The sequence below is a fragment of the Andrena cerasifolii genome, chromosome 3 (assembly GCF_050908995.1).
Source record: "Andrena cerasifolii isolate SP2316 chromosome 3, iyAndCera1_principal, whole genome shotgun sequence".
NCBI classification, from domain to species: domain Eukaryota; kingdom Metazoa; phylum Arthropoda; class Insecta; order Hymenoptera; family Andrenidae; genus Andrena; species Andrena cerasifolii.
In genome coordinates, this window is record NC_135120.1 from 12669631 (window position 1) to 12696738 (window position 27108).

Sequence of the window (27108 nt, forward strand, 5' to 3'; positions counted from 1 at the left end):
AGTGCATAAATTTCGTATGTCTATCGAAAAGTGCGAGTTGCTTGCAACGTAAGTAACAGTGAATTGCGAGGGGGGTGTCGAAAACCGTTTCCTTCCCTCCGATTCATCCGACTCGATCAAGCTTCGCGAACGTTCAAGCGTGCCGTTAATATCTGGGGAACGTGCATCGCCAAGTTTTGCCACGATACAACGATATCGTGGGCCCCGGCGCGTACACCAGCTGGTCCAGCTTCTTGTCCAGCGTCGACAGCTGCAACGAAAACGAAAAATCGGAATCGGAATCGGCGGGAGCAAGAACCCCCGACTTCTGGAGGGGATGTGAAGGATTGGAGACGGCCTAGTGGGGGGGAAGGAAGGACCGAAGCAGAAGATGCAACTGCAGACGAGACGGTGCAACGGAATGATGGAACCGGATGCAACGAATCGCCATAGCCGGTTGGGTTTGATGCTCCTTTCGAAACACGTGCACCACAACAGTGTTACAATTTTCCTTTACCACAGTCCACAGTAGCTGCACCACTTTCCGGGTAGATCCAGACAGGTCTCGCGTTATTATAAAACAATCCGGCCGCCGCGCAAATAAATGTTCTGCAGCAGATAAATTCTGCTTTATCTTCGGATGGATACGATCTCGGGAGGTCCTTCTTTCACGCGTGCACACCTCGTGCCACGACGTTGTGTTCTTCAACCTTGGCGGCAGATGTCGGACGAACTCAGGAGTATGCTTGAAGTGAATGTAAAATCACTGGATTCAATATCCTGTTTTCTACTTTGTTTCTGTAAGAAATACAGTCATGTGTCGAATCAAGAAATTGACTTTATTCGTCGAAAAATCTGAAGTTAAAGTAACTTTTATTCGATTCGTTATTTAAATATTTTCTCTATTTAGTTAATGCCCAGCTCTGCTATTTAGCAACGAATAGGGTAAATGTCCCAATTATTGCCAGTGTCCCTATTACTGCCACTTCATTTATTTTACTTAATAAACACGCGGAAGGTACCATTTAAAACAATTTTTTTTTTAAATTTCTGCAGTGGTATTACCCCTTAAATGTTTACGAAAAACTGATTACAAACGTTTACCACCATCACACACCCTTACCAATCCGCGAAGGAACTGTGGAATAATAGGGAGTCAGTAATGAAAAGGAAACACCAAAGAATAGTAGATATAGTATATTCAACTTTAACTAATATCTCATAGTAATAATCATGTACGTATGTATAGTCGTATAGATAATGTCGGCGCGAATGTACAATATTTGACAGGTTTGAATAATTACGCACGATTCGTTAAAATAGTGTCAGCACTTACTCATAGTATTGTATATGTATATATGTATAATATAACGTTATAACGCATACATCACACTTCGGTTCACCCTTCGTCCATACGTACTGTTCTCCTCGATAGAACGATCCTATCTCTTTCAATTGCTCATCACCTGCAACTGTCGTTGTTGCTCTTTGAAACAGGTCGAAGGATGGACCATGGCAGAATGTACAGTTGACAAGCTCGACTAATTAATTTAAGTAAGACCTAAGAGTGTCGCTTGAATCATTGAGAGCGCGCTAGCCACGTTTGTTAATTGGAAGGACACTTGCAAAATACCTTTGCCGCGGAAAAGATCTGTCGCGTTCGATCGTGGCCGCCGAGAATCGCCGTGTTCCATCCCCATAGGTTAATCGCTAACGATAGAACGTCACAGACGATCGACGAGCATCGACAATATGCTACAAGCGTTTTTTTCTTTCTTTCTCCACACCGCCTCTTTATCGGTAGTCGTGCTGTATTTTTGTACTGGCTGTGTTGCGAGCGTATCTTTGCGGATCCTCGATCCCCCTCGCAAAAAGTGATGTTAATCGGTTAGTAATCTTTGTGTGCTTTTGCTTCTTCTTTAGTTGGAACCCCATGAACAATTTTAAAAGTTTCTCTAGCGTTTCTTCAGTGGTTTCTAAGTTTTAAAATGTGTCTTTAAGATGTTTTTGGGGGGGTTGTTATTGGATGGTGTGAGTTGGCTACGTTAGTGGCGAAAGAATTGTAGGTAATTGCTTTGTTTTTCTAGATTAAGCGATGGATTTAGCGGTGCGTTTCTTTCAGATAGTCTAAAAAGTGTAAATCCTCGTATTTCAATCTATCGGAAGGTTAAGTCTGTGTGATGGGGAAATTACGATCTGCCCTTCCTCGGAGGAAATTAGTTAGGAAAATTTGGTGTTCATTTGTAAAATTATATTCCAAAGCTTTGCTTTTCTTCGAGCATGATTTCTTCAGTTTTATACATTTTAGTTGCATTTTGCTGAAATTAGAACTCAGGGAGTGGATAAAATCGTTAAAATCAACTATAGATCACCGAAACAGAATTTCAATAAATACTATATCGAACTTAAAAAAAAGCAGTGAATTTTCCAGAGTTCGAAAAGGGCAGATAGTAAATCTAGCAAAAGTAGATGTTAAGAATAATTTTAGTTTGAAAATTTTAACGAAAATCTCGTGAATTAATCAACGTTTGTTGCCAAATTTTTCTACCAAATAGAAATCTAAAAGAATACGTTCTAACTTCGTGTAAACATTTGCAGAATTAACAACGTCAACGCTTGAGAAATTTATTCAACTATTAACAAAGAGGAACTGCAATGCAAAAATCACGAATGAAAAAATAAAAACATTCCAGTGGAACGATTAACGCCTGAATTTCAGAGTTCACGTTCGATTAGAATTCTCCTTCCAAAATAAACCACTCAAAGAATATATAATGATATATCAATTATATATAAGAATAAATATATATAAGAATATATAATCAATACAATTTCTTTCTTACGGAGAATATAGCATTTCATATAAATTTTAAAGCCAACTGCAATTCGCAATCGAGTTCAGTAGATTCACACGACGGACTGTGGTTTTAATTGCTCCAGAAGTAGATCCTATTCCCTATGTTCACTTATTTATTTACATATATGCATTTACGTTTGTACAATGAGTATTAATAGGCATATATCTAAAGCGCACTTCTATCGTTTTTAAAACTGTGTATAATAGTATAAGAATTGCGTTGTTTCAAACACTAATAGGACCTTCCGAAACTCGTCGCCCCCCGATTTCTAACGTATCAAAGGGACGACAACGTTTCCTTTAAACGCAACGTGTCAAAGCATAAAAATCCTTTAACTACTGCTACGCTCTAAACGTCTGTGCAGCTCCGTATCCTAGTCGAATTTAAATTTCACGGGCGGTCCTGTTGCTATTTACATCGCCAGGCTCGATTCGGCGCAGCTCACCTGTATCGTTAGAAAACAGTCGTAGAGAAGGCAAAAGGAGTCGCAGAATCGCCAGTTCTATTCCACACCTCTCTATTTGTAATCCCCACTACGCCCCTAGTTGTAATCCCTTATAAGTACACTGTTTCTACCTACTTTGCGATCCTCTATTTATGTTTTTAGTTACGTTTTATCATTTTTCGCCTCACTCTGTAATCGTGAGATCTGAAAGCGATTAGTCGACTAGGAACTACTTGTTCGATAACAGGACTAGAAACGAAGAGACTTCTTACAAGGTATTTGCGAAGATTAGCGCGGAGAGACGCGATACAGCGCGCCCGTTGTCGCGCAACCACTCGTATCAAAATCCTACGCCACGTTGAACACGTTGAACATTATCGGCTAATTAGTATTCTTAACGACGTTAGTAGCTAGAGCTCTGCGAGTCTATAGTATTGCTGAATTTGTTGCTGGATAATTGCCGCTTTGTACATTCACGTTTTGGGGGGTAGTTTCTAACGAGAGTTAACATCTACTTTGAAAATCATTCAGTGACAAATCGCTGGAACACGGTTGCAGGAGCTTTATTGCGTTAGTTTAGGAGATGTACCTTCGATATGCATTTCGAGATTTTTAAGAGAAAGGGCAGCCTTTACACGCGCGCTGTTTGGTATGGTTCTGCAGGTTTTATACAGAAAACGGGAGGTTCTATAGGATATACGCGCTTCGAGTTGGTTTTGAGAGTTGGGAAATGGGGAGTTTCGTAGATGTGAGTGTTGCAAGATTTTGTAGAAAAATTGGAACTTTTACAGTGACGTTTTTCAATACGAATTGCTAAGATTTATTGTACATTCTGCTTGGTAAATGGTGCAACAAGGCCGACGGTGATTCTTTGTGAAAAGGCAAGTGAAAGAAATGTAAAATAAATGTTCTTGATTGGTGGCGCAGTTTCTTGGGAAAAGTATTTTCAGTAGCAAATTTGTTTGAATTTGTTTTTATGCGTATAACGTTTATTGCTCTTCGATTTTTTATACTGCAGCGATAACGAATCTTACATAATTGAAAGACATTCTCTCAGTGTTCGAACAAATTTACAATCGAAACACTCTAGGCTGAAGCTTTGGTTATTTAATATGAAGAGTATATATTTTTTGCAACGACGCGAGCGCCAAAGATTATATTAATGTCACTTCTTTTGGAAGCTATGCAACCAACGAACAGCATTCCTTTTACATTTCTTCTTACTCCTCACGAGGAATTACCGCATTTGCAATTGCACCACGATTTCCTACCCACCATACACGAAGGCAATAGAAATCTCTTACGAACATTCTGTTGCAAACAACACCTCTCGTAACATGATTGTCGATTTTCACGATTTTCCTATCCTTACAAAGCCAATGAAACGTTCCAGAACAACGGACGTCCAAAATCAAAAACACAAGTGCTCCGTGCTCTCATTTATTAGTAAGCAATTTTAAAAGAACGCCAGAGGCTAGGGGTTGCAAAATCTCGCTCGTACATGTATGCAACTTTCATCCTCCCTGATCCTGTCTCATCTTTGATTAGCCAAAGTCACTCTCGGTTAAAGATGTTGGCCCCTCTTGTTTCGATGCACGTGCAAAAGAATGATACGATTGTACAGTTACTTCAATATTTCCAAAGTGAATTTCGATCCATCTCGCCACTGGTTCATCACCAGACCCGTGGGTATCGAAAAATACACAGCCAGTGCAAAAGATTCGCCACTTGCATAGTGGACAGGCCATAGATCGCTAATCGTTTCCATCGTCGCGTCGATCATTCTGATCACCATGCTTCTCGAGTAACAGTGCAGTAATTCATTACTGTAATATCGTACGGACTAACAAGATGAACGATGTTACTCTGGAATGAAGTCCTGCGACTAAGATTTCACGGTTCAAATATCATTTCGACAGTCAGTTCGTTTCAGCAACTTTTTCACTCTTTAAAGCTTGCATCGCTCAAAGTGTTATGTCGTGTATGTTGGACGATGGCGGAGATGTCGAGGGTAGCTCAATTAAATTCGAGTAGAATTCCAGCTACAAGCATTTTTTCGAGCTTCTGAAAAATTGAGCTACGAGAGGTATTATTGGGATATGCACCAAATGATGTATTATTAAAATATTAATCAGAGATCTTATATCCAGGACTTCTCCCTTGAGTAATACAATTTATTGGAACCCCTTGCGCTTAATAGTCATTGTACATGCAAGATATTTCTGAGACGAGAGGTTCAGATGCCAGTGGTGCAAGGTTTCTCCTAATTGATTTGAATTTCAGTAATGTGTAAACTTATTAATAGCTTAGAATTTTTTCATAGATTTTAATCCTTCAAATCGTAGAATAATAGGAGTCTAAGTTGCTTAGTGGTTCTTCGCACCCCATTCCTTTCTACAATACACTTAAATTATCACGAAGGAACACGGATATGACAATAACAGAATATATACACGTAACATTGTTCGCTTAAAAATGATCGTAGAAAGGAAACTTTAAATTTTTACAGAAATTACACCATAACCATATTGGGATTTATCTTCCATCCCACACAACGTAGAATCGTTTATCACTCCTACTACAATAAACAAGCTGCATTTCAGAGCCACAACAAGTTTTCCATTGATCATTATTAATTTTCATGGAGCCACGCGCAGCATCTGGCATCTCAACTCATTTGTCGATCTTAAGAGGTTGAATATACCTGGACAGGTTGAATATCTCTGCCGAACAATTATCTGAATATTTCAAAAACATATTCTCAAGGCATCGTACTTTAAGAAAATCAATTTTTTCCAAACTGTTCACATATATTTAACCCTTAAATCAAAGACAGCTGACGCACTCGCCTCCTTACATAATCGTCACCGTTTTAACAATCGCATGCGCTCGTTTATTCGCATTGGTAACTAGACAATAGTAGTGAAAGGAGAATATCATTCAGCGTCGATAGGACCGCAGAGATCGGGTTGCTCTCGCGGATTTCCGCGATCCCCTCGATCGTTTATCGTTAAAAAGGTCAACAGTATTGTCGACGAGCTACTGCTAGCAGATAGTAGAGGCAACTACGGTGATATGATTGAATTTCGTTCGTCCCCTTCCCTGTCGCTTCAAACGATTCCTTCGCCAGCCCTCGTCGCGATCTTACCTCGCCTCCCTCGCTTCGAGTGGGAATTCGACGTTTCCTGCATCAGAAATCCGCCTTCTCCCTGATGGTGCGTTTATTTTCTTTGAATATTGCAAACGCAGCAAAAATTATATCGGTATATGATTGAATTTGGAAGATTCGAGGATGCCCTAAATTGAAATTAAGTTTGTATCAGAACCAGGACTGTGATTTTGGTACACGATTAGATTTAAAGAACTTAGGAATGTATAATGTTTCTGAAATTAATTAATTTTGATTAGTCTTGAATTTTTTACTCTAATTAATTTTAATTTACTCCAATCACTCTACGAACTTTTCTACTCATATTTCGTTTGAAAATTCCAGACAATGTACATTCTAGCATAGAATTGAAGTGGAAAAATGGGAATGCACATTTGTACTTGTATGATTTTCAACACAATTTCGCGAGAGACCATCGCGACACAGGAAACGTCGTAGTCCTTGGTCCAGAAGTATCACGGTGGAGGATCAAAGGATGTGATTTTACGATTAATTCCTGCTCTTAAAAAACAGTAGCTTTGTCTTCTTTCAATCATGGTCTCGTACCACCTATGTTGTCAGTCGGCATTACTGTCAGTCGACCGATGACAGTAGAATCGTCTACGTAGTTTCTACAGTTACCAAGTTGGAATCATCGACGAGTCCCGAGTCTGAACACAAGCGATGTAAACGATTCATCGACTGGAAAACGTTAATAGATGATGACAATCAAGGGATTATTGCTTTCGATTTCGTTGCTGGTAGTATCGAAGTCTCTGTTCACTCGACAACTAGCAGAGTGAATATTAACGAGACTTGATTTCACGAAGCACTTACTATTCCTTAGTGTGCTCTGTCTTCTTTCAAAGTGTCAGCAATGTCAAGCACTTTTCACACGACACTTTGGAAAAGAGATTACCCTTTCACGAAATACCATTGTCCTTTATTATTCGCAGTAATTTCCTCACTTGCAGGTCAAGGAAAAAGTCACCTTACTTGTGTCATCAGCGACAAATCAGACAGGAATATAAATCGAATTAAAGATCTTTTAAAGGTACAGCACCATGTACAAAAGTACCTGACACTGTGTGGCAAATAGGGAAGTTTATATAATTTCTGAAGTGCTCTTAGTATTCACGATATGAACTCCCACACCAACGAAATATTTAGGTATCTACTCTTTGCTTTTCAAATATTTCGTCAACCTATGCTGCACGCTGTCTGTCGCAACCGTTTCCTGGGTTTAATAGATTTCGAAATCTCATCGAGTGAAAACTATTCAATCCTCGCTTAAATGCATCGACATTCCACAATACTGTGGAAACAAGCGGCAGTTGTGGTAAAAGCTTAAAATCCCAAGCGCCCCTTTCAAGGAGAATATTATCAAACAACGTCCAGCAAACCTTAAACGTGTTTTCAAATATTCATACCGGTATATTTTTACAAGCTTCTTTTGTAATGGAATATTTTACTTGGTTTTTTAAAATCACTTTTCCGGGCTGGCACACCATCACTGACACTTTGTGTTCCAAGTAACGATATACACATTTTCGTGTCACAAACGAAACTTCATTACAGGGAACTCAAAATTATTCTTAAGTAACTAAGAATGACGACTTCGAACGACGTCGTTTGCACCACTCTGCACGGAACACCGTGTATAATAAATAATAACGATAACGTAGCTGCCATTAAGCGTTCAAGAATATTTCTTGATATTTCTGTTCCATAGAATATTTTTAAAACGTAGTAACTTGCTGTCGACTGAAAATAGCATTTCTTCAAAAAAAAAAAACACTATTAAATCCTTTGCAAAAATTGCTACAGGTGATTTGACAGATGCACTATATAATCGAATTTGGTCAGCAGAGACAATCAATACTAGTTTTTAAACGTAAGTAGAAGGTAGGAACGATAGACGTTATAGCTTCCATTCTTGTCACGAGTATCTCTTCATATCTTAATACTTTAATTACGATTTATGGTAACAAGCATGAATCACACGAAGGAAACTGGACCGTCCCTAGAGTTTCGCGACTTTAAATATGGCGTTATCACACGTTCTAATTGCGAGCTGCGAGTAGGGGAGACCGGGAATAGTTGATACAGGGGTAGGTTGATATAGACGAATTATCTCGACACCGTATATATGTAGCTCCATTTCAGCGAGATATGTGAAGATTGCTGTTCAATTCTTTACTACGATCCAGCTTACGTCTGTGTACTTTGACGTTAACAATCTTTTTTAACTGTTTTCGTTTATATAGAGAAAGAGTGAATAGCTGTGTTCACTTTCCAATCCGCCTTGAGACGGTACAGAGAATTTTATACCCCGAATTAATTTGGCATCACATTGAGGCTTTTGAAGGTAAAGTAATTATGTTTTGTTATTTTGATTATATGCTCTACATTTTTTTATGGAGATGTTTGTACATAATGACTTCTTGTGGGGTAAGTTGATACGTTTTCTCTGGGGCTTGTTGATACAGTGTATCATTTTTTGCCGACTACTTTTAATTGGATTTTTTCCTTCTATTTCTACGAATGGTTCGAAATTATGTCAAATTGACAAATCGTGGCGAAATATCGCAAGATATATTTGAAAAAGCGTATGTCGCAATAGAGAAAAACTCAATATCATTAAGTCAAAGCGCGAAAATGTACAATATTGATAGAATGAGTTTATTAAGATATATTAACAAAAAGGAGAAGACACCTCATATTAAAGTGGGATATTCGAGACATAAAAAAAATAAAAATAAAAATGTTTTTCTATGTTTGCTCAAAAATCTGTTTTGTTTTTAGAATACGTATTTGTTCATTTTGAGCCTATATTGTTGCAAAGGTATCTAGATTAAAATTTTATTTTTCAAATTTATTAGTTATTCATTAAACGGATATTTTACAGATGTATCAACTTGATGAAATTGATACATTTTGCCTTCGTCCAAATAACATTTTTTCATTCATTTCGTATATATTTTCCCAACTTTTCGTTTACTATATATTAAAGAGGAAGAGCCAAAGTATATTTTGGCATATTTGTTATGAAGTGGTTAATGCAAACAAAAATGAAAAAAAAAATTGAAAACTAAATAATGTATCAACTAGCCCCGATCTCCCCTAGAGCAGAAATTTCGTAATTGCAATTCGTAACTTTAACCACTCTTCCCAGCTTTCCATAGATGGTAATAAATTTATCTATCGATATTGCGTAGAAACTATACATTCTGAGATGAAGAATGTTACCTACAGATCATTTTCTGCACTTTTCATTTCTAATTCGATCATCGAGCTTCCGCCCGTGCCGATAATTTTGCAACCCACTACAGACTCTAGGCTACGACCTCAACGCTTTGCGCTCGGCTCTTTAATCATTTCTGCATTTATTCCAGAAAGCGTATAGACGTAGCTACATCTCGTCGCAGACTCTTTTTAACACCTTTTAACGAGACTGCGAGGGAAGTATTTGCCCTGGCCCGCGACATTTACGCTTCCTTCGAGGTCTTGCGACTTTTATGCGCCCGGGATCCTTTCTGTCGGGCGCCTTTAGAACATTCGCGCATTCAGGATGTAAAAGTGTTCAGAGGCGAATCTTCCGCGTCCTTTCAGTCTCTTTTAATGCGCCAAGGGAAGGTCGCTTAATTCGGATAAATAGGGATAAGATGTTAAAAGGCGACCCGCTTTACGTTGTCTTTGGAACGATAAGTAAAAGGAACGATCCTGCATTGTGAAAATTCGGATGTTATTAATCATTACGACATAAACGTGGGTGAGAACTTATGAAAGAAGTTTATGTAGGCATTCGGTACGACAAATTTATGAAATAGTTTCAGCATTTGGCATTATTGCGAATTTTTAATTCCTGTTTCTACGGACACAGTAAGAAGGGAGACAATTTGGAAGTTAACGAGCAACTAATGCGATACCTACAGATAAAAGTGTGAAGTTTTTAAAATGGAATGCATTTCTGAAAATGAGTTGGTGAAAAAGAAACGAATCTTTTCAGAAAAAAGGACGACCAATTTACAAATACATCTTTGCTAAAATTTGCTACAAAGCAAGTAACAAGGTTCTACACATTTCCTTTCTAGGAAATAAAAATGAAAATAAAAATGAACTTAAGGTAACAGATATAGTGAATCACGAAGTACAAAATTCGACAAAATTAATCAAACACAATCCATTCGTATTTTTTTTTTTTAATAAAACATACCTCTATGTGACTTTCTGTACAAAACTGTGCGCGCTAAAATTTCGATGAAAAGTGGCATTGGGCTTGCTTTTAACAATTCTCTGCTTAATCGCTGGAAATAGTAGCTCGAATATTCCGCCTACAATTTTAGATATATTCGTTAATGTCCCAGCGCTTCGAAAACCGATGCACAAAGCGTCAAGTGCATAGAACAGTTACATTCCCCTCTAAGTCCAATTCAATATACAGCACTAATTTTGCACTTACGATGATTACGCGATGCGTATATACGGTGTCGTATACGTAGACGCGCGTTGTCGTTAATAAATCGATATTACACGTATTTTCGGCCGATTCGCGAACACTACTTGCTTTCCAAGATCCCCGCGGGTATATTTTGCAATTCCCATCAACAGGTATATATCGATCACGCCTCTATATGCGTTCATGTAACTTCGTACAATTGCAAAATACCACCCCGCGTGTATATACACACTTCTGTACATATTCTTACACTTGTTTCTTTACAATAACCAACAATCGTCTTCCTACAATCGAAGAAAATCCCTTCGCCGATAAATAATCGAGTTCTACAACTGAAAGTATTTACTAGTAAGATCTATCGCTTAATTAATTTATTTAGTTCTTGCCTATAGGAAGCGTAGACTCGAAGCGCAACTTTGACGCGCAAATTTAAGCAGCAGCCTGATCTAATTCAATTTTCCAGATTCCCTATTATTATTTTCCTTTAATCACTACAAATCTGATGAACACTACCGCGTTATATACCGCGTTACACAACTCCGTATTGTTCTTGGATTCCCTACGTTGAGTAATCGCGGTGGTCCAGGTAGCAGATTGTTTAAAGAAAATTATGTATTATGTGCACGATGAAATGCTTTCTTCTTCACAGAATTTTACTCACGATCAGTGGCTTGTATTATTCGTACCTCTCGTATTTCATCCCCTTCTTACAGGGACAGAATTCAGAGTAATTAATAAAGTTGTAGTAATAAAGAGATGAAGTATTCCTGTCTCACTCTAACTTGCAATCCAACAAAAAATGAGATCCTTTAAATCAATAAATTCGATAACATTACCTTCGTCGACTGAAAGATTTGCATTTGAAAGTTGCGCAGAGGCTCTTGTAAACTTTCTCTCGGCACACAATCAATAACAGAAACACGGGTTCGAAATGTTGAAAGAAACTTTCATACCTATCGTCTCCTCCACAGTGTTGAATATAAAAGAAATTGATAGACTGACTGTATTATTCCGAATACTGTTCACCTCAAATCGATCGTTACCTTATCTAATTTCAACTTTATTCTGCACATAGAGGACCGAAAGGTTCGTTCGAAAGCCCATTTCTAATTTGAATTAAAAAAGAAATCTGCCCATCTCTGATCAGTGTTGGAGTTGAACAGCGAAGTTCGAGCTTCGTCGATTAAGAAGTGATAAATGTCCGCCATATTTGCATGGTGATTACCTTATCAGTTTACAGTAAGTGTTCCCAGGATCTCGTCGGCGAGAATGCACGACTGCGGAGTCGAGAAATGGTTCGAACAGTCGCCGATAGTCATCATTTACAACGAGAGTCTATCGTGAAACGAAACGTTAGCATTTATTTATTGTTAACACGCGTGTAGACGCGCGTCGTTGATTGTCTCTACTCATGGTCAGCAATATAATCGTCGAGCAATATACCCCGTGAAAAATTCACCAACCCCCTGCGAAAGTTCAGCGATTACTTTCGACCATAATCAATTCTACTCCACGCCTTATTTGGTCGACTTAGGTTTCCAAGGTAAACCAGATTTCCACGATCGCGAGGAACATTTCTCGTCGAATTTCCTCGATATTCAAAGCGTGGAATATTGCGGTATGTAAATCTTTCGACAAGAGTCGAAACACAATAACCATCAATCGGGGAACGCCGTTGGGCGTTCAGCGAGCACGTTAAGCAAGCGGGGCTGGAGTACTTCCGCACACGACGTACGACAAGTGTTTCAACCCCCGTACTGAACGGGTTAAGGAATTATATTTTTATCCTCGCGTTTTAGTGGCAATATCCTTTCGTCATTTGTTCGAAGAATAAATTGAAAAATAGTTCGTTATCTCGCAGAATATTAGCTGCGTATGAAAATTTAGGCACCAATAAAAAATATCATATTAATATCATATTATCGCAAATTCTCCGATTCCACATTTATCGCGATATTCTGCAATATATTCTTGGTACTCTGATCTTTCAAATTTCCACCGATCCTTTGCAATATTTTTACAACGTTTTCACGAGGTGATCCAACGAGAAATATTACACGCGCGGGTGTAAAAGAGTAACGTCGAGCGGCTTGGCTTTACGAATTTGATAAATTCGTGCTGCACCTTCGGAGCCTATATTGCCATTATAATTTTATAGTCCTGCGATGTCGTCTACGCTATTTACAACGCTATCGTACTCTAGATTCTATTATCGATATTAATTAGTTGCGTCATAGTGGAATTAGTCGAGTGAGAGGCACCATAGAATTTTTTTTTCACTCCGTGCAATGGGGGTCAGAAGAAAGTTTAAAGTTGATATTTTTATAGATATATATATATATATAAATAACTTTAATGCTAGAATTTACTTATCGCGTTGGTATAACCGGTCTGTTCTAATCCTTTGATTTTATAAATTCGGTTACGGTTCCACCTCGTTGAGTTATAGTATATTCGCGTCGTTCTTCGCCCTTCGAACTACCTTCTGACCACCATCCCGCGTTCGTAAATGCTCGAGCGTGTTTTACAGAGTATTTTTCGTTCCTCGACGAGGCAGATGGCAAAAATACCACTCTACATCTGGCGAAAACGAGCGTCAGCCATTTTCAGGAGGTCGAGTCCTTCGTCGGTGAAATTAAATTAAGCTGAAACGAATTTGTAATCGATTGCTTGACTAGAATCTCTTTGATCCGGGAATGTTCTGTCTTAATTAATTAGCTACGGAAACGTAAATTCTAAAGCAGCGTAGAAAAGGAATACAAAACAGAAAGACACGCAAACAAGCGAAGTGCGTCTGAAGTTACGTAGAAGTTAAAGCTTATGTAACCCTTTGCGCTTCAACTACCGTACTTTTTGCTTCTTACGCTCCGAATTAATTGAAATGAAAATATTTCAAATCTGTTCTGAATATTGCCTCTGCCATAGCGAACTTTCAGCTTCGTTGAACGCATTTCAGCCGTGCAAATAATTATAGAAGTACTTGAAAATTAAATACTGCCTTGCAACCTGTGATATTTCCACCTTGAAATAATATTTTAAATGAATATCATATTATATCGTTGAAATTGTAGATTTATTCAGCAAACAAAGTTACTTGATCTTCAGTAATAAATTTATAACTTTCTTCTTCAAGAAAGATTAATTTCCTCCATCAAAGAGCTCGAGGAAATTCTATGCGAATAAAACTGAAAGAAATTATTTCGTTAAATCAAGGAAAAGTGCTTGAATTTGAAAATAAAATAAATGGACGGTTCACTGGTTACAACCGCATATCGGCGATTGCAAGAAAACAGGACGTGTTTATTCGAACGAAGGAGCGCAAAGGGTTGTAAAAGCTTCGTTACTTTAAAATGGAATGTATAAGTATACGAGCTTTAGTGTCTTCGCCTATTCGGTTAAAAAATACTCTTAAAAGTCGCTTCGCTTAAGAAAACTTTCTCTACCCTAGCTATGTATATAAGTATATGTATATGTATATATATATATTTACAGAGTTGCGTTAGATTCTAGTAATCATATTAGTTAGTTAGACGATAGATATTTTCAGTGCAATATTTCGCCCGACGATAAACGTTATTCTAGTTAACAAGAATGTTTCTGGTCCTTCCCGCGCAGAGATCGATTCACCCTTCCCCCCTCCCCCCTCGATTAGAGTAATCGATAGATCGGGGCGAACGTAATGCCATGCTTTACGAAGAGAAACGTTCGTGCATTTCGAGAGCTCACGTGCTTCCACTGCGAACGAAAGCTTTAAACATTCAACCATTCGAGTGCAGAACATTATTCCTCGGGATCAATTTTAGATCAAATAAAACGGAGATCGAAAGATACCTTGGCGGTACGGTGGTCTCAAGCTCACGTCTTTGAGCTCCGTACAGCCCCAGTAACCGGTGGAAATTCTGAAGCAGAAGGTTCCTTTTCTTTTCGATTAGAAAATTCGACCACCCTTTCTCGTGGAACTATCGCTGAATCATTATGCTACCTAGTATTAAATAATCCAACTTCCCCGTTTTTCCACTCGAATGGTCAACGAAGAACGAAAAGTAGAAGAGGAAAATTCTTCTTGCGCTACGACATACACACACGCGCGCGTAGGCACTCACACTCACACGCACACAGAATCGCTTAGAATTAGCACGACGAAATTCTGACGTGAGCTTTACGCGTATTAATTACGGTGTCGATAACATTACGTGCCGTATCCGATAGTCTACGTAGAAAATATAAATGTATTTATATGCAGAATAAATCCGATTTTCTCTTTCTCTCTTCCTCTCTTCCTACCCCTTTTCTTTTTGCAATATGTACAGCACCAACGTTTCATTGTTTCTCTTTCTTTTTTTTTTTTTTTGTAGCTTGCGGCTCTGACACACGATTCTTCGCGATTCCTTAGAGATGTACGTATACATAGGGTGTTCGTGACGGAGAATTGTGTTTCTATGACGGGCTGAGGCGGAGGAAGCTTCTCTCGAGTGAAAGTAAGCACGAAGCAGAGAGAATATTGTAGTTGGAATTTTCTTGGGAAATTTTAGCTGAATGGACAGACATATGAAGTTTAAAATTTTTTGTTTATAAATGTTGAGGTGCGTGGAACACTTTTGAATTTTCAACAGTGTCCAAGGTAAAAGCAATAAATTAGTGGTTCAACGTTAATGATACTTAAAGATAAGGCTGTGATTAGTTACTAACTTGTCACTTGTGCCACCATTCACAAAATTATAAAAAAAATATTGATCACTTTCAACTCCCCGAAACAATTCTCTGAATGCTCCACTTTGTTAATGCAGAAATTAGAAGAAAGATTGTTCAGTCTCGAGACGGATATCATACGATCAAGTAATCTTTTCTAGGTGGAAAATCAAAGAAATTGAAAACAAATGGCAAATCACTTCTTTAATCTACTCCTCCAGTGAAAATTATACCAGAAATCGTAACGAAAATTTCACAAAGTTTGCAGAGAATAATAAAAACGAGAAAATAGAGAAATAATAATAATATTTCCATATTAAAATAGATTATTCACTGGCAGCATCCTTGCAACCCAATTTCAAGTGTGATTAGAGGCATCTACGGTCTGACTAATGACTGGCTGCTACTACTTGCCCCTCTTACGTGCTTAGGAAACTGTTCGTATAAGGAGCCAAGAATTCTTTACGACTATTTAACCTCCATTTTCCTCTTATAACCTACGCATAAAGACTGCAAGTAGCCATTTCACTTATCCATACATGGACGACAAAAGAAAGTATCTAAACTTGAAAATTCTGAAAATTTCAAAGCTTCGACAAAGAGGAATTAATTTGAAAAGACAATAATTTTTACTATCCTCTCGGTCCATACGATAGTTTCAGGTTTATGAAACAGGCCAAAGAAATGGATATCTTTTTAAAAAACCCCAAAATTGTATATTTTCCTTGCTCGCCCACCAAACACCTTCCACCATAGAAACTCTAGCATTCCTCTCACGAGCACCCTATTCTCAGCCAGGAATCAATCGTTCCAATCGTATCGAAGACTGATAAGTACCTCCACTTGAACCCTTCGAGGTGTCCCTAGACGAAGTTCCGTCGCGTCGCCGTCGCGCGATTCGTGCACCACCGTCGGGCAGCGAAGAGGCGGCATTAAAAAATCCCAGGAGAATCGGCACGAGGATTATTTATTCGAGCGTACCTGTACCCGGCGAGTTGCTCGTGTTTTGTGCTAGAAATTGAGAAACGAAAAGAAGAGAAATCGATCGAGTACGAAGTTGAACGAGCAAGTACGCACGTATCGTAAGTAACTCGACACCGTTTATCTTTTTTTTTTTGTACAAGGCGCGCGTACGCGATTCACCGGCCCACCCGGCACGCTAAACCTCCGAGTCCGTGATTAATTAAGGCTTAATAATTGATCGTTATTTACCAGCAGAGACTAGAAGTTAATATGTATACGTATGTATATTAATATGTATAATAAGCCTATTAGAGACATACGTGTCCCGTCTAGGAAGGTTTTCATTTCTTTTATTTGCTTATTGTTCCTCTCTATTATTCCTAGTTGGCCCGATTGATGTTCCCAATACGTTTCCATCCGCTTCGCCGTCGCGTCGTCGCGCGGAGCAGCCCCGTCGCTTCCCCGATTACGGAGCCGCGAAACCCCGGCTGCCTCTCTACGCTCCCACGTTCCGCCACGACGAACCACTCCTTCCCGCCCGCTTTGGATCCTCGCTTCGTCCGATCCATCCGAAGCTCGTCTCCAGTCTTGTCAATGATCCTTCAAGATCAACCCACCCTGTGTATCGAGCAGAGAACCCCCCTCGCGTGGTCTCCAGTTTTCTGTACGCGTAACGTCCCCCCTCATTTCGTGTTCGAAGAGAAAAATCGTTTCTGTGCGTTTAGCGTGATCGTTTCGTTTTTTTTTTTTTTTTTGCTTTTTTGGGTAGTTTTTTTTCTTTGGTAAACAGGTTTTCGAGGACCACTCGGACCTACGTTGCGGAAGTATCGAAGCGACGACGTTCCCTCGTCGAGTGGGACTCGCTCCCGCCGACTCGTACCGATCTTCGACCCCTTTGCGCACGATCATTTGTCAGGAGAACGCGTCCTGCTCCCCGTGGCCTTCTGGAGAGGCGAAATAGATCCTCTGGCGGAATGGCAATTCCTCCTCTTTCGACGAGGTGAGAAATGGGGCGAGGGAAAGGATGGGCAGAGGATCTGTCGTGCTTCTTGCGACGAGGTCCATGGAGATTCTTCGGTCGCTTCGCGATGCCTCTGTTTCCGTTTCGAGGTCCTGCGTTTGATGCATTCGGGTACTTCCTCGTTATTCTTCGTTTCGTGAGTTTTAGCTGCATTCTGGATTCCTCGTTCTCGTAATCTTCCCACAGCTTTGTAAAGCATTTTGGTTAACTTACGTTTCTGCACCATTCTGAATTTCTAAATTAAATCGAAATACCAATTTTACACTATGTATTCTGCTGGTCGATGTGTCATTGTTAAATTTGGAGGCAAGATACTTAGGGGTTACGAATATTAGTAACATTTCCAGTTTCTTGTTGTAATCTTCCTCTATTTTGATAAGGTATTTCGATTACCTTGCGTTTCTCTTCTATGTATTTTGGAATTGTTAATCAGATTAGAATAGAAAATTCATAGAATTCTGTGGCTTTTAATTCTCGTGCTATCATTGTCGCAGATTTTCTCCGAATCTGTAAGACAGAATACTCTTTGTCCTCAAGTTTATCTTAGAGTGCCTAACTGTTAACGTATCTCTTTCAACCGTAGATTTGCATAATCTGTTTTCCTTAGTCTTTGTCCCGTCACTGTTACTTCAAACCCTGATCAAGCTACACAGTTACGAAGTGTCCCGAGGAAAATGCATCTTGCAGGCGTCCTCGAGCTATCGCCCCTTCGGCTCTTCGTTTATCATGAATACCCTCCTCGAAACAATGCATCACAATTCGTCCGCAGCCTCTCCTGAGCGAGCAAATTGAAGTAGCTATCCTTGCCAGCAAATTTCATCTCTCGATCAACTTAAATCAGTCCCAGCTGTGAGACTCGACACGAAGCTTCCATTCCTCTCCTGGCTTAAAGTTCCCACTTTCAAGTAAACGCAGATTCGAATCCAACTTCTGCACTCCTGTTAGCAACTTTTACTTCCGAGCCAAATGAAATCAATCACAATTAATGCTCCGCATAAAATCTTAAATCCTCATTCTTCCTTCATCATCATCAATTTAAACAGAATCAAATGCAACTCCACCAACATCCTTTCCAGAAACAGCTCCAAGGTCCTCGCCACCTTCGATAAATAATTCTACCTCGAAAGCGACTTAAACCAACCCCATCTTGATCCTCAACATTCAACATCCCTCGCTCTGCCTCCCCATATTTCCTCCACCTCGATCGATATCCTTCCATTCACAGCCTCCGCTCCGAAATCGACTCAATCTCACCCGGATCAAGCACAGATGCATCCACTCCTTCCATTTCCCTTCCTCTATCCTCCACCCTGCCGCGTGCGCCAGAAACTAAATCCTCCGCTTGGCCCAACATTCTTTGAACCTTCCTCTCACCTCGTATCATCCATCCGCCTGTCCGCCCGAGCTACGTCCAGCGACGCGGCCTTCAGACGCGCCTGGACCGAGGGCGCCTGTTCAGCAGCTCTCGCTGAACATGTTGGGGACGACGCTGGTTATGGTAACGCGGGGCAAAGTCCACGGGATTTCCGTTGATCGCGAAACAGATGGCACGAGCTCGCCGGGGGCTTTCTGTTACACGTCGTCCTCTATACTCCTCAGGGGTATCTGCTGCTTTTGCGCCACCGCGTTCAGCACGTACACCAGCTGGTCCAATTTCTTGTCCATCACGGACAACTGCGGACAGAAATAGTTGCCGTGTAAGGATCGATCTTCACCCCCCCACCTGCTTCGGGGCGGCGGGGGACCCCTTTGTCTCGGGCGCAGAGCGTTTCTCGGGGATCAAGCGAGGAAGGGATCGATATAAGTTGGAGGCGTCGCACAGTGGCGTGTTTATAGGGAAAAAATTGTGAATAAATTATTTTATGCCCCATTCCTACGTATTTCGACCTGCTGATTTAAAATATATTGTTATTGTTGTTGTAAACTAAAAAGTGGAAAAAATGAAGGTTTTATTTGTTTACAAAAAAACATAACACATAAACTATTTGTATGTATGAAAAGGGTTGGTCGAGGGAGTAACTTGGAAGGTAGGGACTTTTCGAAAATTATTTTTATACCGTTTTGTAAATGTAAAAAAAAATTAACTTCTGGTCGAACTTCTTACATTTATCGAGCAGTCGGTAATACTTTTAAACAAAAAAGAAACTTTCACCACTATAATAGACATATTTAAGAACATTTTCATTATCTGTCAAGTGGAAAATTGAATTTATTCGCAATTCCCTAGAAAACACGCCGCTGTGTATCGTTCGGTTGATTGTCAAGGGGAGGTTTCGGTCTAGAAATGTCGAAAAATCGATTTTTGTTTCATTTTTCCAATGTTCGACCTTTTGAGGATACGTGAGTGGAAGGATTTTTTGAAATTCGTAAAGTTATAGGCATTTGAGTAGCGGCGAATAAGTGGGTAAAACTTTAAATGGCTTTTTCTGTAAGTAGTGTTCTTCAAACTGGTGGAACGAATACCTCGAAAAGTTTTCAAGCGATTTGAGGGAAACTTTTTTTATTTTGAAGAAATAAAAGACGTTTTTCAAACCCGCTTTTCTACAGCGGACAAACCTGGGACATTTTAACAGTTTTGAAAATTTGTATTTTTTCAAAGGGATCCTGCACAGTTTTTTATTTCACACCAATGGTTTTTGATACATTTTTGGACGCCATAACTTCCACTCCCCAGAGCCATTTGCAATGACTAATTAAAAAAGACATCCTTAATACAATGCCAAAAGTCTCATTAAATTATCTGTGGTAGTTTTCCTTTAATTAATTCCTAAAGATCGCTTATTTTTGTGGGCTGTAGACCGGAACCTCCCCTTAGGGGTGAGAAGGGTTTTTAGCGATTGCCGTCTTCGTGGAGTCGGAATTGGGTCTAATCACTTGGCACTGTTCGCTGCTTTCGTTTGTATGCTGGGCGAGAAACAATTGTGCAGGCGTCGTGGGGAAGTAATTAGAAGGTGTGCGAAGTTGGTTTTGTGCGAGAACTCGCTTCATGAAGGCAAATCGTGCAAGTGTGAAGCGGTTTCGGTCGTTTTGTTGGTTCTGTGCGCGCACTGAATTTTCGAAATATTTAGGGTGACACTTGGTTGTTTAATATTACAGCGCTGGGAATATTTATTGCAAAACTCGAATAAACACGCACTCGCTTATACCTCTTTCATTATTTATTAGTAAGTGCTAGGTTAAATAATTGCAAAATGTGTAGCTCACTACACACTAAAATAAGTTGAACACGAATCACTTTATCCGTTATATTGCTATGAAAATTCTGCGTACTACATAAATTTAAAAGTGATGCGATAAATATTTCCTGTATTGTATAATGTTTTGATAAATTGATCGTGATTCCTGGATAAGGACGAGGTAAAGTATATCCTTGTTCGCTTGGTAAAAGTTTTGCTTAGTGAAAATATATGTATGTACTATGTAGGCCATCGATATTAGTGATGTCCGAGCTTGCGTGTATCCATACTACTTGTGAATTGTATATCGTACGTCGTTACTACTTGTACATTGGTGTATTGGCTTGTTAACTGCAAGACTTGGGCAGAAATTATTTGAAATTCGACATAAAATATAGTATTTGAAGTAATTGCTTATTTTCATTAGTTTAATATGTACCTGTGTTTTAAATAAAATTTGTGAAAGGTCACTTGATTTTGTGCCGAAACCAGACAGATCAGGTGAAAATCATTTTTTGTATTAGATAACTGTTTCAAATGGAATAATAACATCAGCAATTACTTACATTTCCTGAGATATAAAATAAAATACAGAATCATTTGATTAGTAACCAAATAACAAAACAATTCAGAATAAGATCATTTGCTTGTGCAAATGAACTAACGCACAAGCACTTGAAAATAACTTTTAGTCAAACAAGATAACATACTATGTAAATAACCATTTCTAGAATGTTTCTTTCGAATAATGCCCAAGTCTGTTAACTGGCTACTATAATCTAAACAACGTCAGCTATTTATGAATTATATCAAACAGGATTTCCTACTTTCACCTCGTGCTAACCTGCTTACCCATTTTAAAAGGGAAAAAATGAAGTGTCTGCTTCTTTGTACGAAGAAGTACATGCCCCACTTCTACGCAATAAAATACCTAAATGTGTTCCCCAAAATATTTAGGAGCCGTAACGAGAACGAAACTTCTTCATTTATGAATGAAATGGTGTGGTGGTGCGCTGACGTTGGTCTGACTATAGTCGAGTAACAAAGTACCCAGTCTTCAAGATCTCCACTAGGAAGTTCTGAAGAACGAATAAAGGGTTAGAAAGGGACTCACCTGCTGCTCGACCCTATACAAGCGTGCGCCTATCGTCATTGGCTTCATGTTGCCTGCCCGGTCGATTCCTGCCAGGTAGCTGCCTGGCTTGCCCAGGGTCTGATCCAATCGCCTCTGTAACTCCTGCGAAAATATATGGGTTACGTATAGGTGGGATATATGAAAGGTGGCGGTGGAAAGAATGGTTAAAAGGTGATGATGGATGAAGTATCATAATTTGACAGGCAGGGACTTTATTCCTATTTATGTCACATGAAGTCAGAGAATTCTTTAGAATACAAGGTAAATATAACTTTTCAATGTATAAATTGTGAATACGTAGAACATATACGATAGAACAAATGATGAAACATAAATTAGTAAAATTAAATCACTAAACTGGGTGATAAATACTTAGAGATTATACAGTGGTGGTCAGAAGAAAGTTTAATTCCATTAGAAGGAATTATATCTTAAAATGTACACGCCATAGATGTAAATTTAATATAGCGCAGAAGGAAATTAACATTATCAGAGTTAGAAGAGACTTTCCCTTTTTCCTAACACATTTGTTTCCTATTGTTTATTGCACTCAACGTGTAAACGAATTAATATTGTGCAACACCTATAGCTTAATATCCAGAAAAAAAGGATTCTGAACATACTCCTTCAGTTTCTAAATACACTTCACACCCTTGTATTACAGAATTCAGTGCTCCCCAAAACGCTGCCCTGTCTGCACTCGACAGGCACTTTCTACTTGCCGCAGCCCGGAAAGTGTTGTTTCTCGTGATACATATCATAAAATCATGATATAATAACGTGATCATGGATAGTGGATCCCAACGAAACCACACACACACACCACAAAAGTATATACAGACACATACATACATCTGGACAACCTGCATCTCCTATTTCCTCGGACGCATTAAATGTTGAAATTAGATCGTACCGTGTTCATAAGTTTTGATAATGCAGGCTACTTGTTTCGTTCATTATACTCGGCCGGGATAGAACATTTATTCTGCGTTCATTATCGAGGCGAGCAGAGTTAATCTTGCCACACGAATGATTAATTAATCGCGTTAATTATACCTGTTTCATTGTTAGAAATAATGGCTGAACGCCACGAACTCGAGCGATCGGTAATAAATAATAACAAAGCAGCTCACGTTCACGATATTCGGGCACTTTGTAACATTCCCCTCCGACTTCAGCAAACGAAATTCGACTCCCTTCGCTACTTCATAATACAATATTCCTTTTGTCTCTGCCTCGCATAGCTTCGTATCCTTTTTATTGGATCATCTCCTGTCGTCTAAATTATTGCTAGTCTTTTGCACCGGAAAGTTGCAGCTGTTGGATTCAACGAAATATAACAGAAATATTCTACAAATCGCAGGTGCATTGAAAGGCCAATTCCCATTTTCGTGGCAAATTATCGCATATCAAAACAACATCTATTTCCACCTGTCTGCTTACAATCAGCAAATCGATCCAAACAGTGTCCAATTCAAATTACCCACTGCGCCAAACCAATAACCGTGTATATTTGGATCGCCATTCGTTTAATATTTCACACGTGTAAATCATGCATTGACAAGGAACAATTTTGACGCAGCTAGCGCAGAACAGGCATTACAATAGATTCTATTAATTCGAAAAATGAATATAATTTCTGTACAGAGTTATTACGTCTTTTTTATTACATGTAGCACACATTTTGACAATAAATCCGCATTCTGACCAGGCTGGTAATCGGTGAAACCAGAAATTCATCACTGTAAAGGACCCATTCGGCTACCTAACGCGATAAATTGAAATCCATGGCGGTAAAATGAAATCTATCTCGGGACTGAAAATCGGGAGTACAGTGAAACCCGTTTTCCCCGCGGCTGCACGAAGGCTTAAGGGCGCTATCGATTTCCCAGGATACATAATAAAGCCTCGTCCGTTCCAAACTCCCTCCACGAACAAAGGGCTGCACGTTCGCGAAAGTTAGATTAGCGCCATCAACAATTTCGCCTTGAATAATCACGCCATTGTGGATCGTGAATGAGTAATAGGGGTGGGTAGTAAAGCAAGATCGGAAAGAATTTGTGAAGAGGTACCGCTGTGACTGATTCTGTGCACGAGTGACTTCTGACAATGGTACGCAGACTGTTTAGCCAAAGTGTTAGAGTGGAGCAGGGTACACACACTCGTGAGTATTGAAAAGATTGGTGCAATGTACTTTTCCTGTAGCAACTTTTATTAATGCCTCACTTGTTTGTATTGAAAAAGTGGAAGTAATAAAAATGTGTTTGCAAGTATATTTATGCCTGAAAGAAAGTATTTTCATGCTGAGGTTAGTATGTATTTTTACAGAACTTGTAAGACCCCAGTTAGCACTCTTTTTTTTACAATGTGTGGAAGTAATTTTAGTGTTCTACTTCGCTGATATTAATTCTTAATTAAGACATATACTATTCCCACCTGAGCCCCAAACTCATTTTCCAATATTTAAATATTCCCTGAAAAGCACCACGGTGCTTCTTGAACCTCTGCGTTCTCCAATAGAAGAAATTGGTATTGAAGAAACTTTTATAAATTTCTACACTTGCACTTTAGTATCACGAGAACGTGATAATTAAATTGGCGACAGGAACTGTATGCTGTTACCCTCCAAACGGAAGCATTCCCTAACTCGAGAAATGGGACGTGTATACTTTGAAATGTATTCAGTTACATTAGTTTTATTAACACCTTATTAAAATCGCTGCTACGTTTCGACTCGCGTGCTAAAACGCAAATCTGTGTGTTCTGTTCCCATAAAAGTTTAACGAAACATTTACCTCCCCTCTTCCTTAGTTTCGGAATGCTGGAGATGGTAAAATTGGACTCGACAGCAAACGTTTTGCGCGGAGCTAGAGTTAGCGGACAACTAGAGCAGGCCGGGCAATATTTGAAAACGTGATGGCTGACAGTCGGACGCGTCAGGCAGTGATAAAATAATCTTACTCCCTATCGGCCCCAAGAGTTAGGCGATCTCCACAGGACATCAAAGCGCATACACGACGATGCTCGATACGCTCTAGATTGGCATACTATTATGCCGACACCTGATCAAGTGACCTGCCCTTGATCTACCGTGTATTGACGATTCCATTGTCCCACGGTCTGACACTGGCTTTATTCGCCCGCCGATTGGCAGCGACGGAATAATTGTCGACGCGCAATCTGCATCCCACTGATGAGGAACAACAGACAACACAACAGTTGCCTTTGTTTTCCTACCCACGTTAACTCCCAGCTCGGATATTTAACACGCTGATCGGCTGTGCAGTTGCCAGTGGCCGAAACCTGCACCTCATCAGCTCCCTGGCGTCAAAACGCGCCTAGGATTTCGCGTTGAAAGGTGAGTGATGGGTCGGCGATATGTGCGTGACATTTAGAGCGCCGCACAGTGGTCTGTATTGATGGTCTAGCGGGACAAAAGTCCAACATCATGACCATCCAAAATGAATGGATCTTGGTCATACCACAAGCTACTGTCAGTCAGATGTCGGAATGATATGGTATGCAACTTTATACGTATTTCGTAAAAGTAACGATCGGCGAAACGTACCCGAGTCGGCGCCTTCCCTTAGGAACCGATTGTTAGAATGCGTCAGTATCAGCTATATATCAGAAGGGCTGAATTGTATCGCGATTTAAATTGTTAGTATTTTGAATAATTAAGTAGTATGCCACAAGCTTCAGCCATGAGGATTTTCATTTCCAACGAACAGCATTAAAATATAATCATAGAAATTATGGAATTTTTCAATAGCTTTCGTTGGAAAAGCTCTAGATTTCCTGGAACCTCATGGAACCTGAACATTTGTGTGCTGTTTTGTTCCATTTGCTTTATAGAGTACATATTCACAAGTTATAGCTGCAAATATTTGTAACTCTACATAATTTTTGTACATAATTAAAATAATTCTATTTTCAAAAATGGTGATGTTAGGAGCTAAAATGTGCGATTCATTCTAAATACCGTGGTTGCAAACAATTTTTCTCTACAAAACACAGCTCATAATCGCTTTCTACATTTTAAGAAACCCCAGAATACGAATTTTGGTTTTAAAAAACCCTTGGAGGCTGACTTTTAACTTTTAAGGGTGGTAAAACACTGTGAATGGTGTCTTTCACACAAATAATAAACATTTCCACCTAACTGATGATTTATGTACGGCCCGCGACTTTTTTCTCGCTAGATTGTTATCGGACAGACCACTGTGCGCGGATTGTATGGAAAATGTGAGGTGTGTGGGATTTATGGGATATGTATCATTTATGATTGAAACCTATTAGCGCTGTTTTCTTAAGAAATATTCTTCTTTCTTTACGTAGGTATTAATGCATGATTTTGAAAATGTCGTATGCTGCTTTATGAAATGAAGGATTATAACCAACGAGAGTGGTCGCTGGCTAAACTTTGCGTCTCATGGGACCTGCAGGAATCTTCACTGCCAATGGAGTCATTAGGAATTCTGTTTGTTCCGAGTTTCTCAGAACTTGCAGTTGATTATTTTATATCATTACGGTTAAGGTAAATGGAGAAACTTGAGAAAGTTAATGAATTATTGGACTAATGAACTGCTCTAAAACGACACAATCTTTAAAGCTTCAACCATACCGAACACTAAAGTCATCGTTCAATTCAGTTTACATGATGAAACCACCATTCCTGATCCTTCTTTAATTAACTATCGGAGCTAAGTGTCCATTTAAAAGAAAATTAACAATCATTAAGATACCCCACGTCTGTATAGCTAATCTTATTTCAGTAATAAAACAAATCGTCACAGAGATGAAAAATAAAAAAATTAGTTTGTCTCAAATTTAATTTATAAAATAACTACAAATTTGTATTATTCCTCTTCATTATTTACCAATGAGTACGTACATAATCGATCAACTTCTAACTCATTCCCTGTGCAACGTTTTACGAGGGAGTTTATTTGTACCTTGTTGATTTATTTTAGAATAATCCTCCCTTTTGCAGGCCTGCCGTGATATTCGTCCAACATATGTGCACGTGTAAATAGTAATATTCGTGTTAGCAAAGGAGCTTCCAGGGTTCCCCAGCTTCTCAAAGCAATCTACGGTTTTTCCCTTAATCAAAATTCCTTCCTAAACGCTTACACCAGCAAACAAATCTCGAACCTCGGAACAGCTGTCTTGTCACGAAATCTTTCTCAATTTCAAAGCTTTACAGCTGCAATCAGCTGTCTTTGATCGAAACAC

At 39.3% G+C, this 27108-nt stretch overlaps 1 protein-coding gene across 3 annotated transcripts in view; it reads right to left on the reverse strand.

Moving 5' to 3' along the window:
- Positions 1 to 1161: 1161 nt before the first annotated feature.
- Kcnq (KCNQ potassium channel) overlaps positions 1162 to 27108 on the reverse strand; it is a 90160-nt gene continuing 64213 nt past the window's right edge. For all 3 annotated transcript variants that reach the window (XM_076807699.1, XM_076807698.1, XM_076807697.1), the window contains 2 exons: positions 21853 to 21975; positions 1162 to 19236 (listed from right to left, as the gene is read on the reverse strand). In XM_076807699.1, coding sequence (XP_076663814.1) covers positions 19135 to 19236; positions 21853 to 21975 — 225 coding nt within the window. In that variant the 3' untranslated portion in view covers positions 1162 to 19134. The remainder of the gene's footprint in view (positions 19237 to 21852; positions 21976 to 27108) is intronic.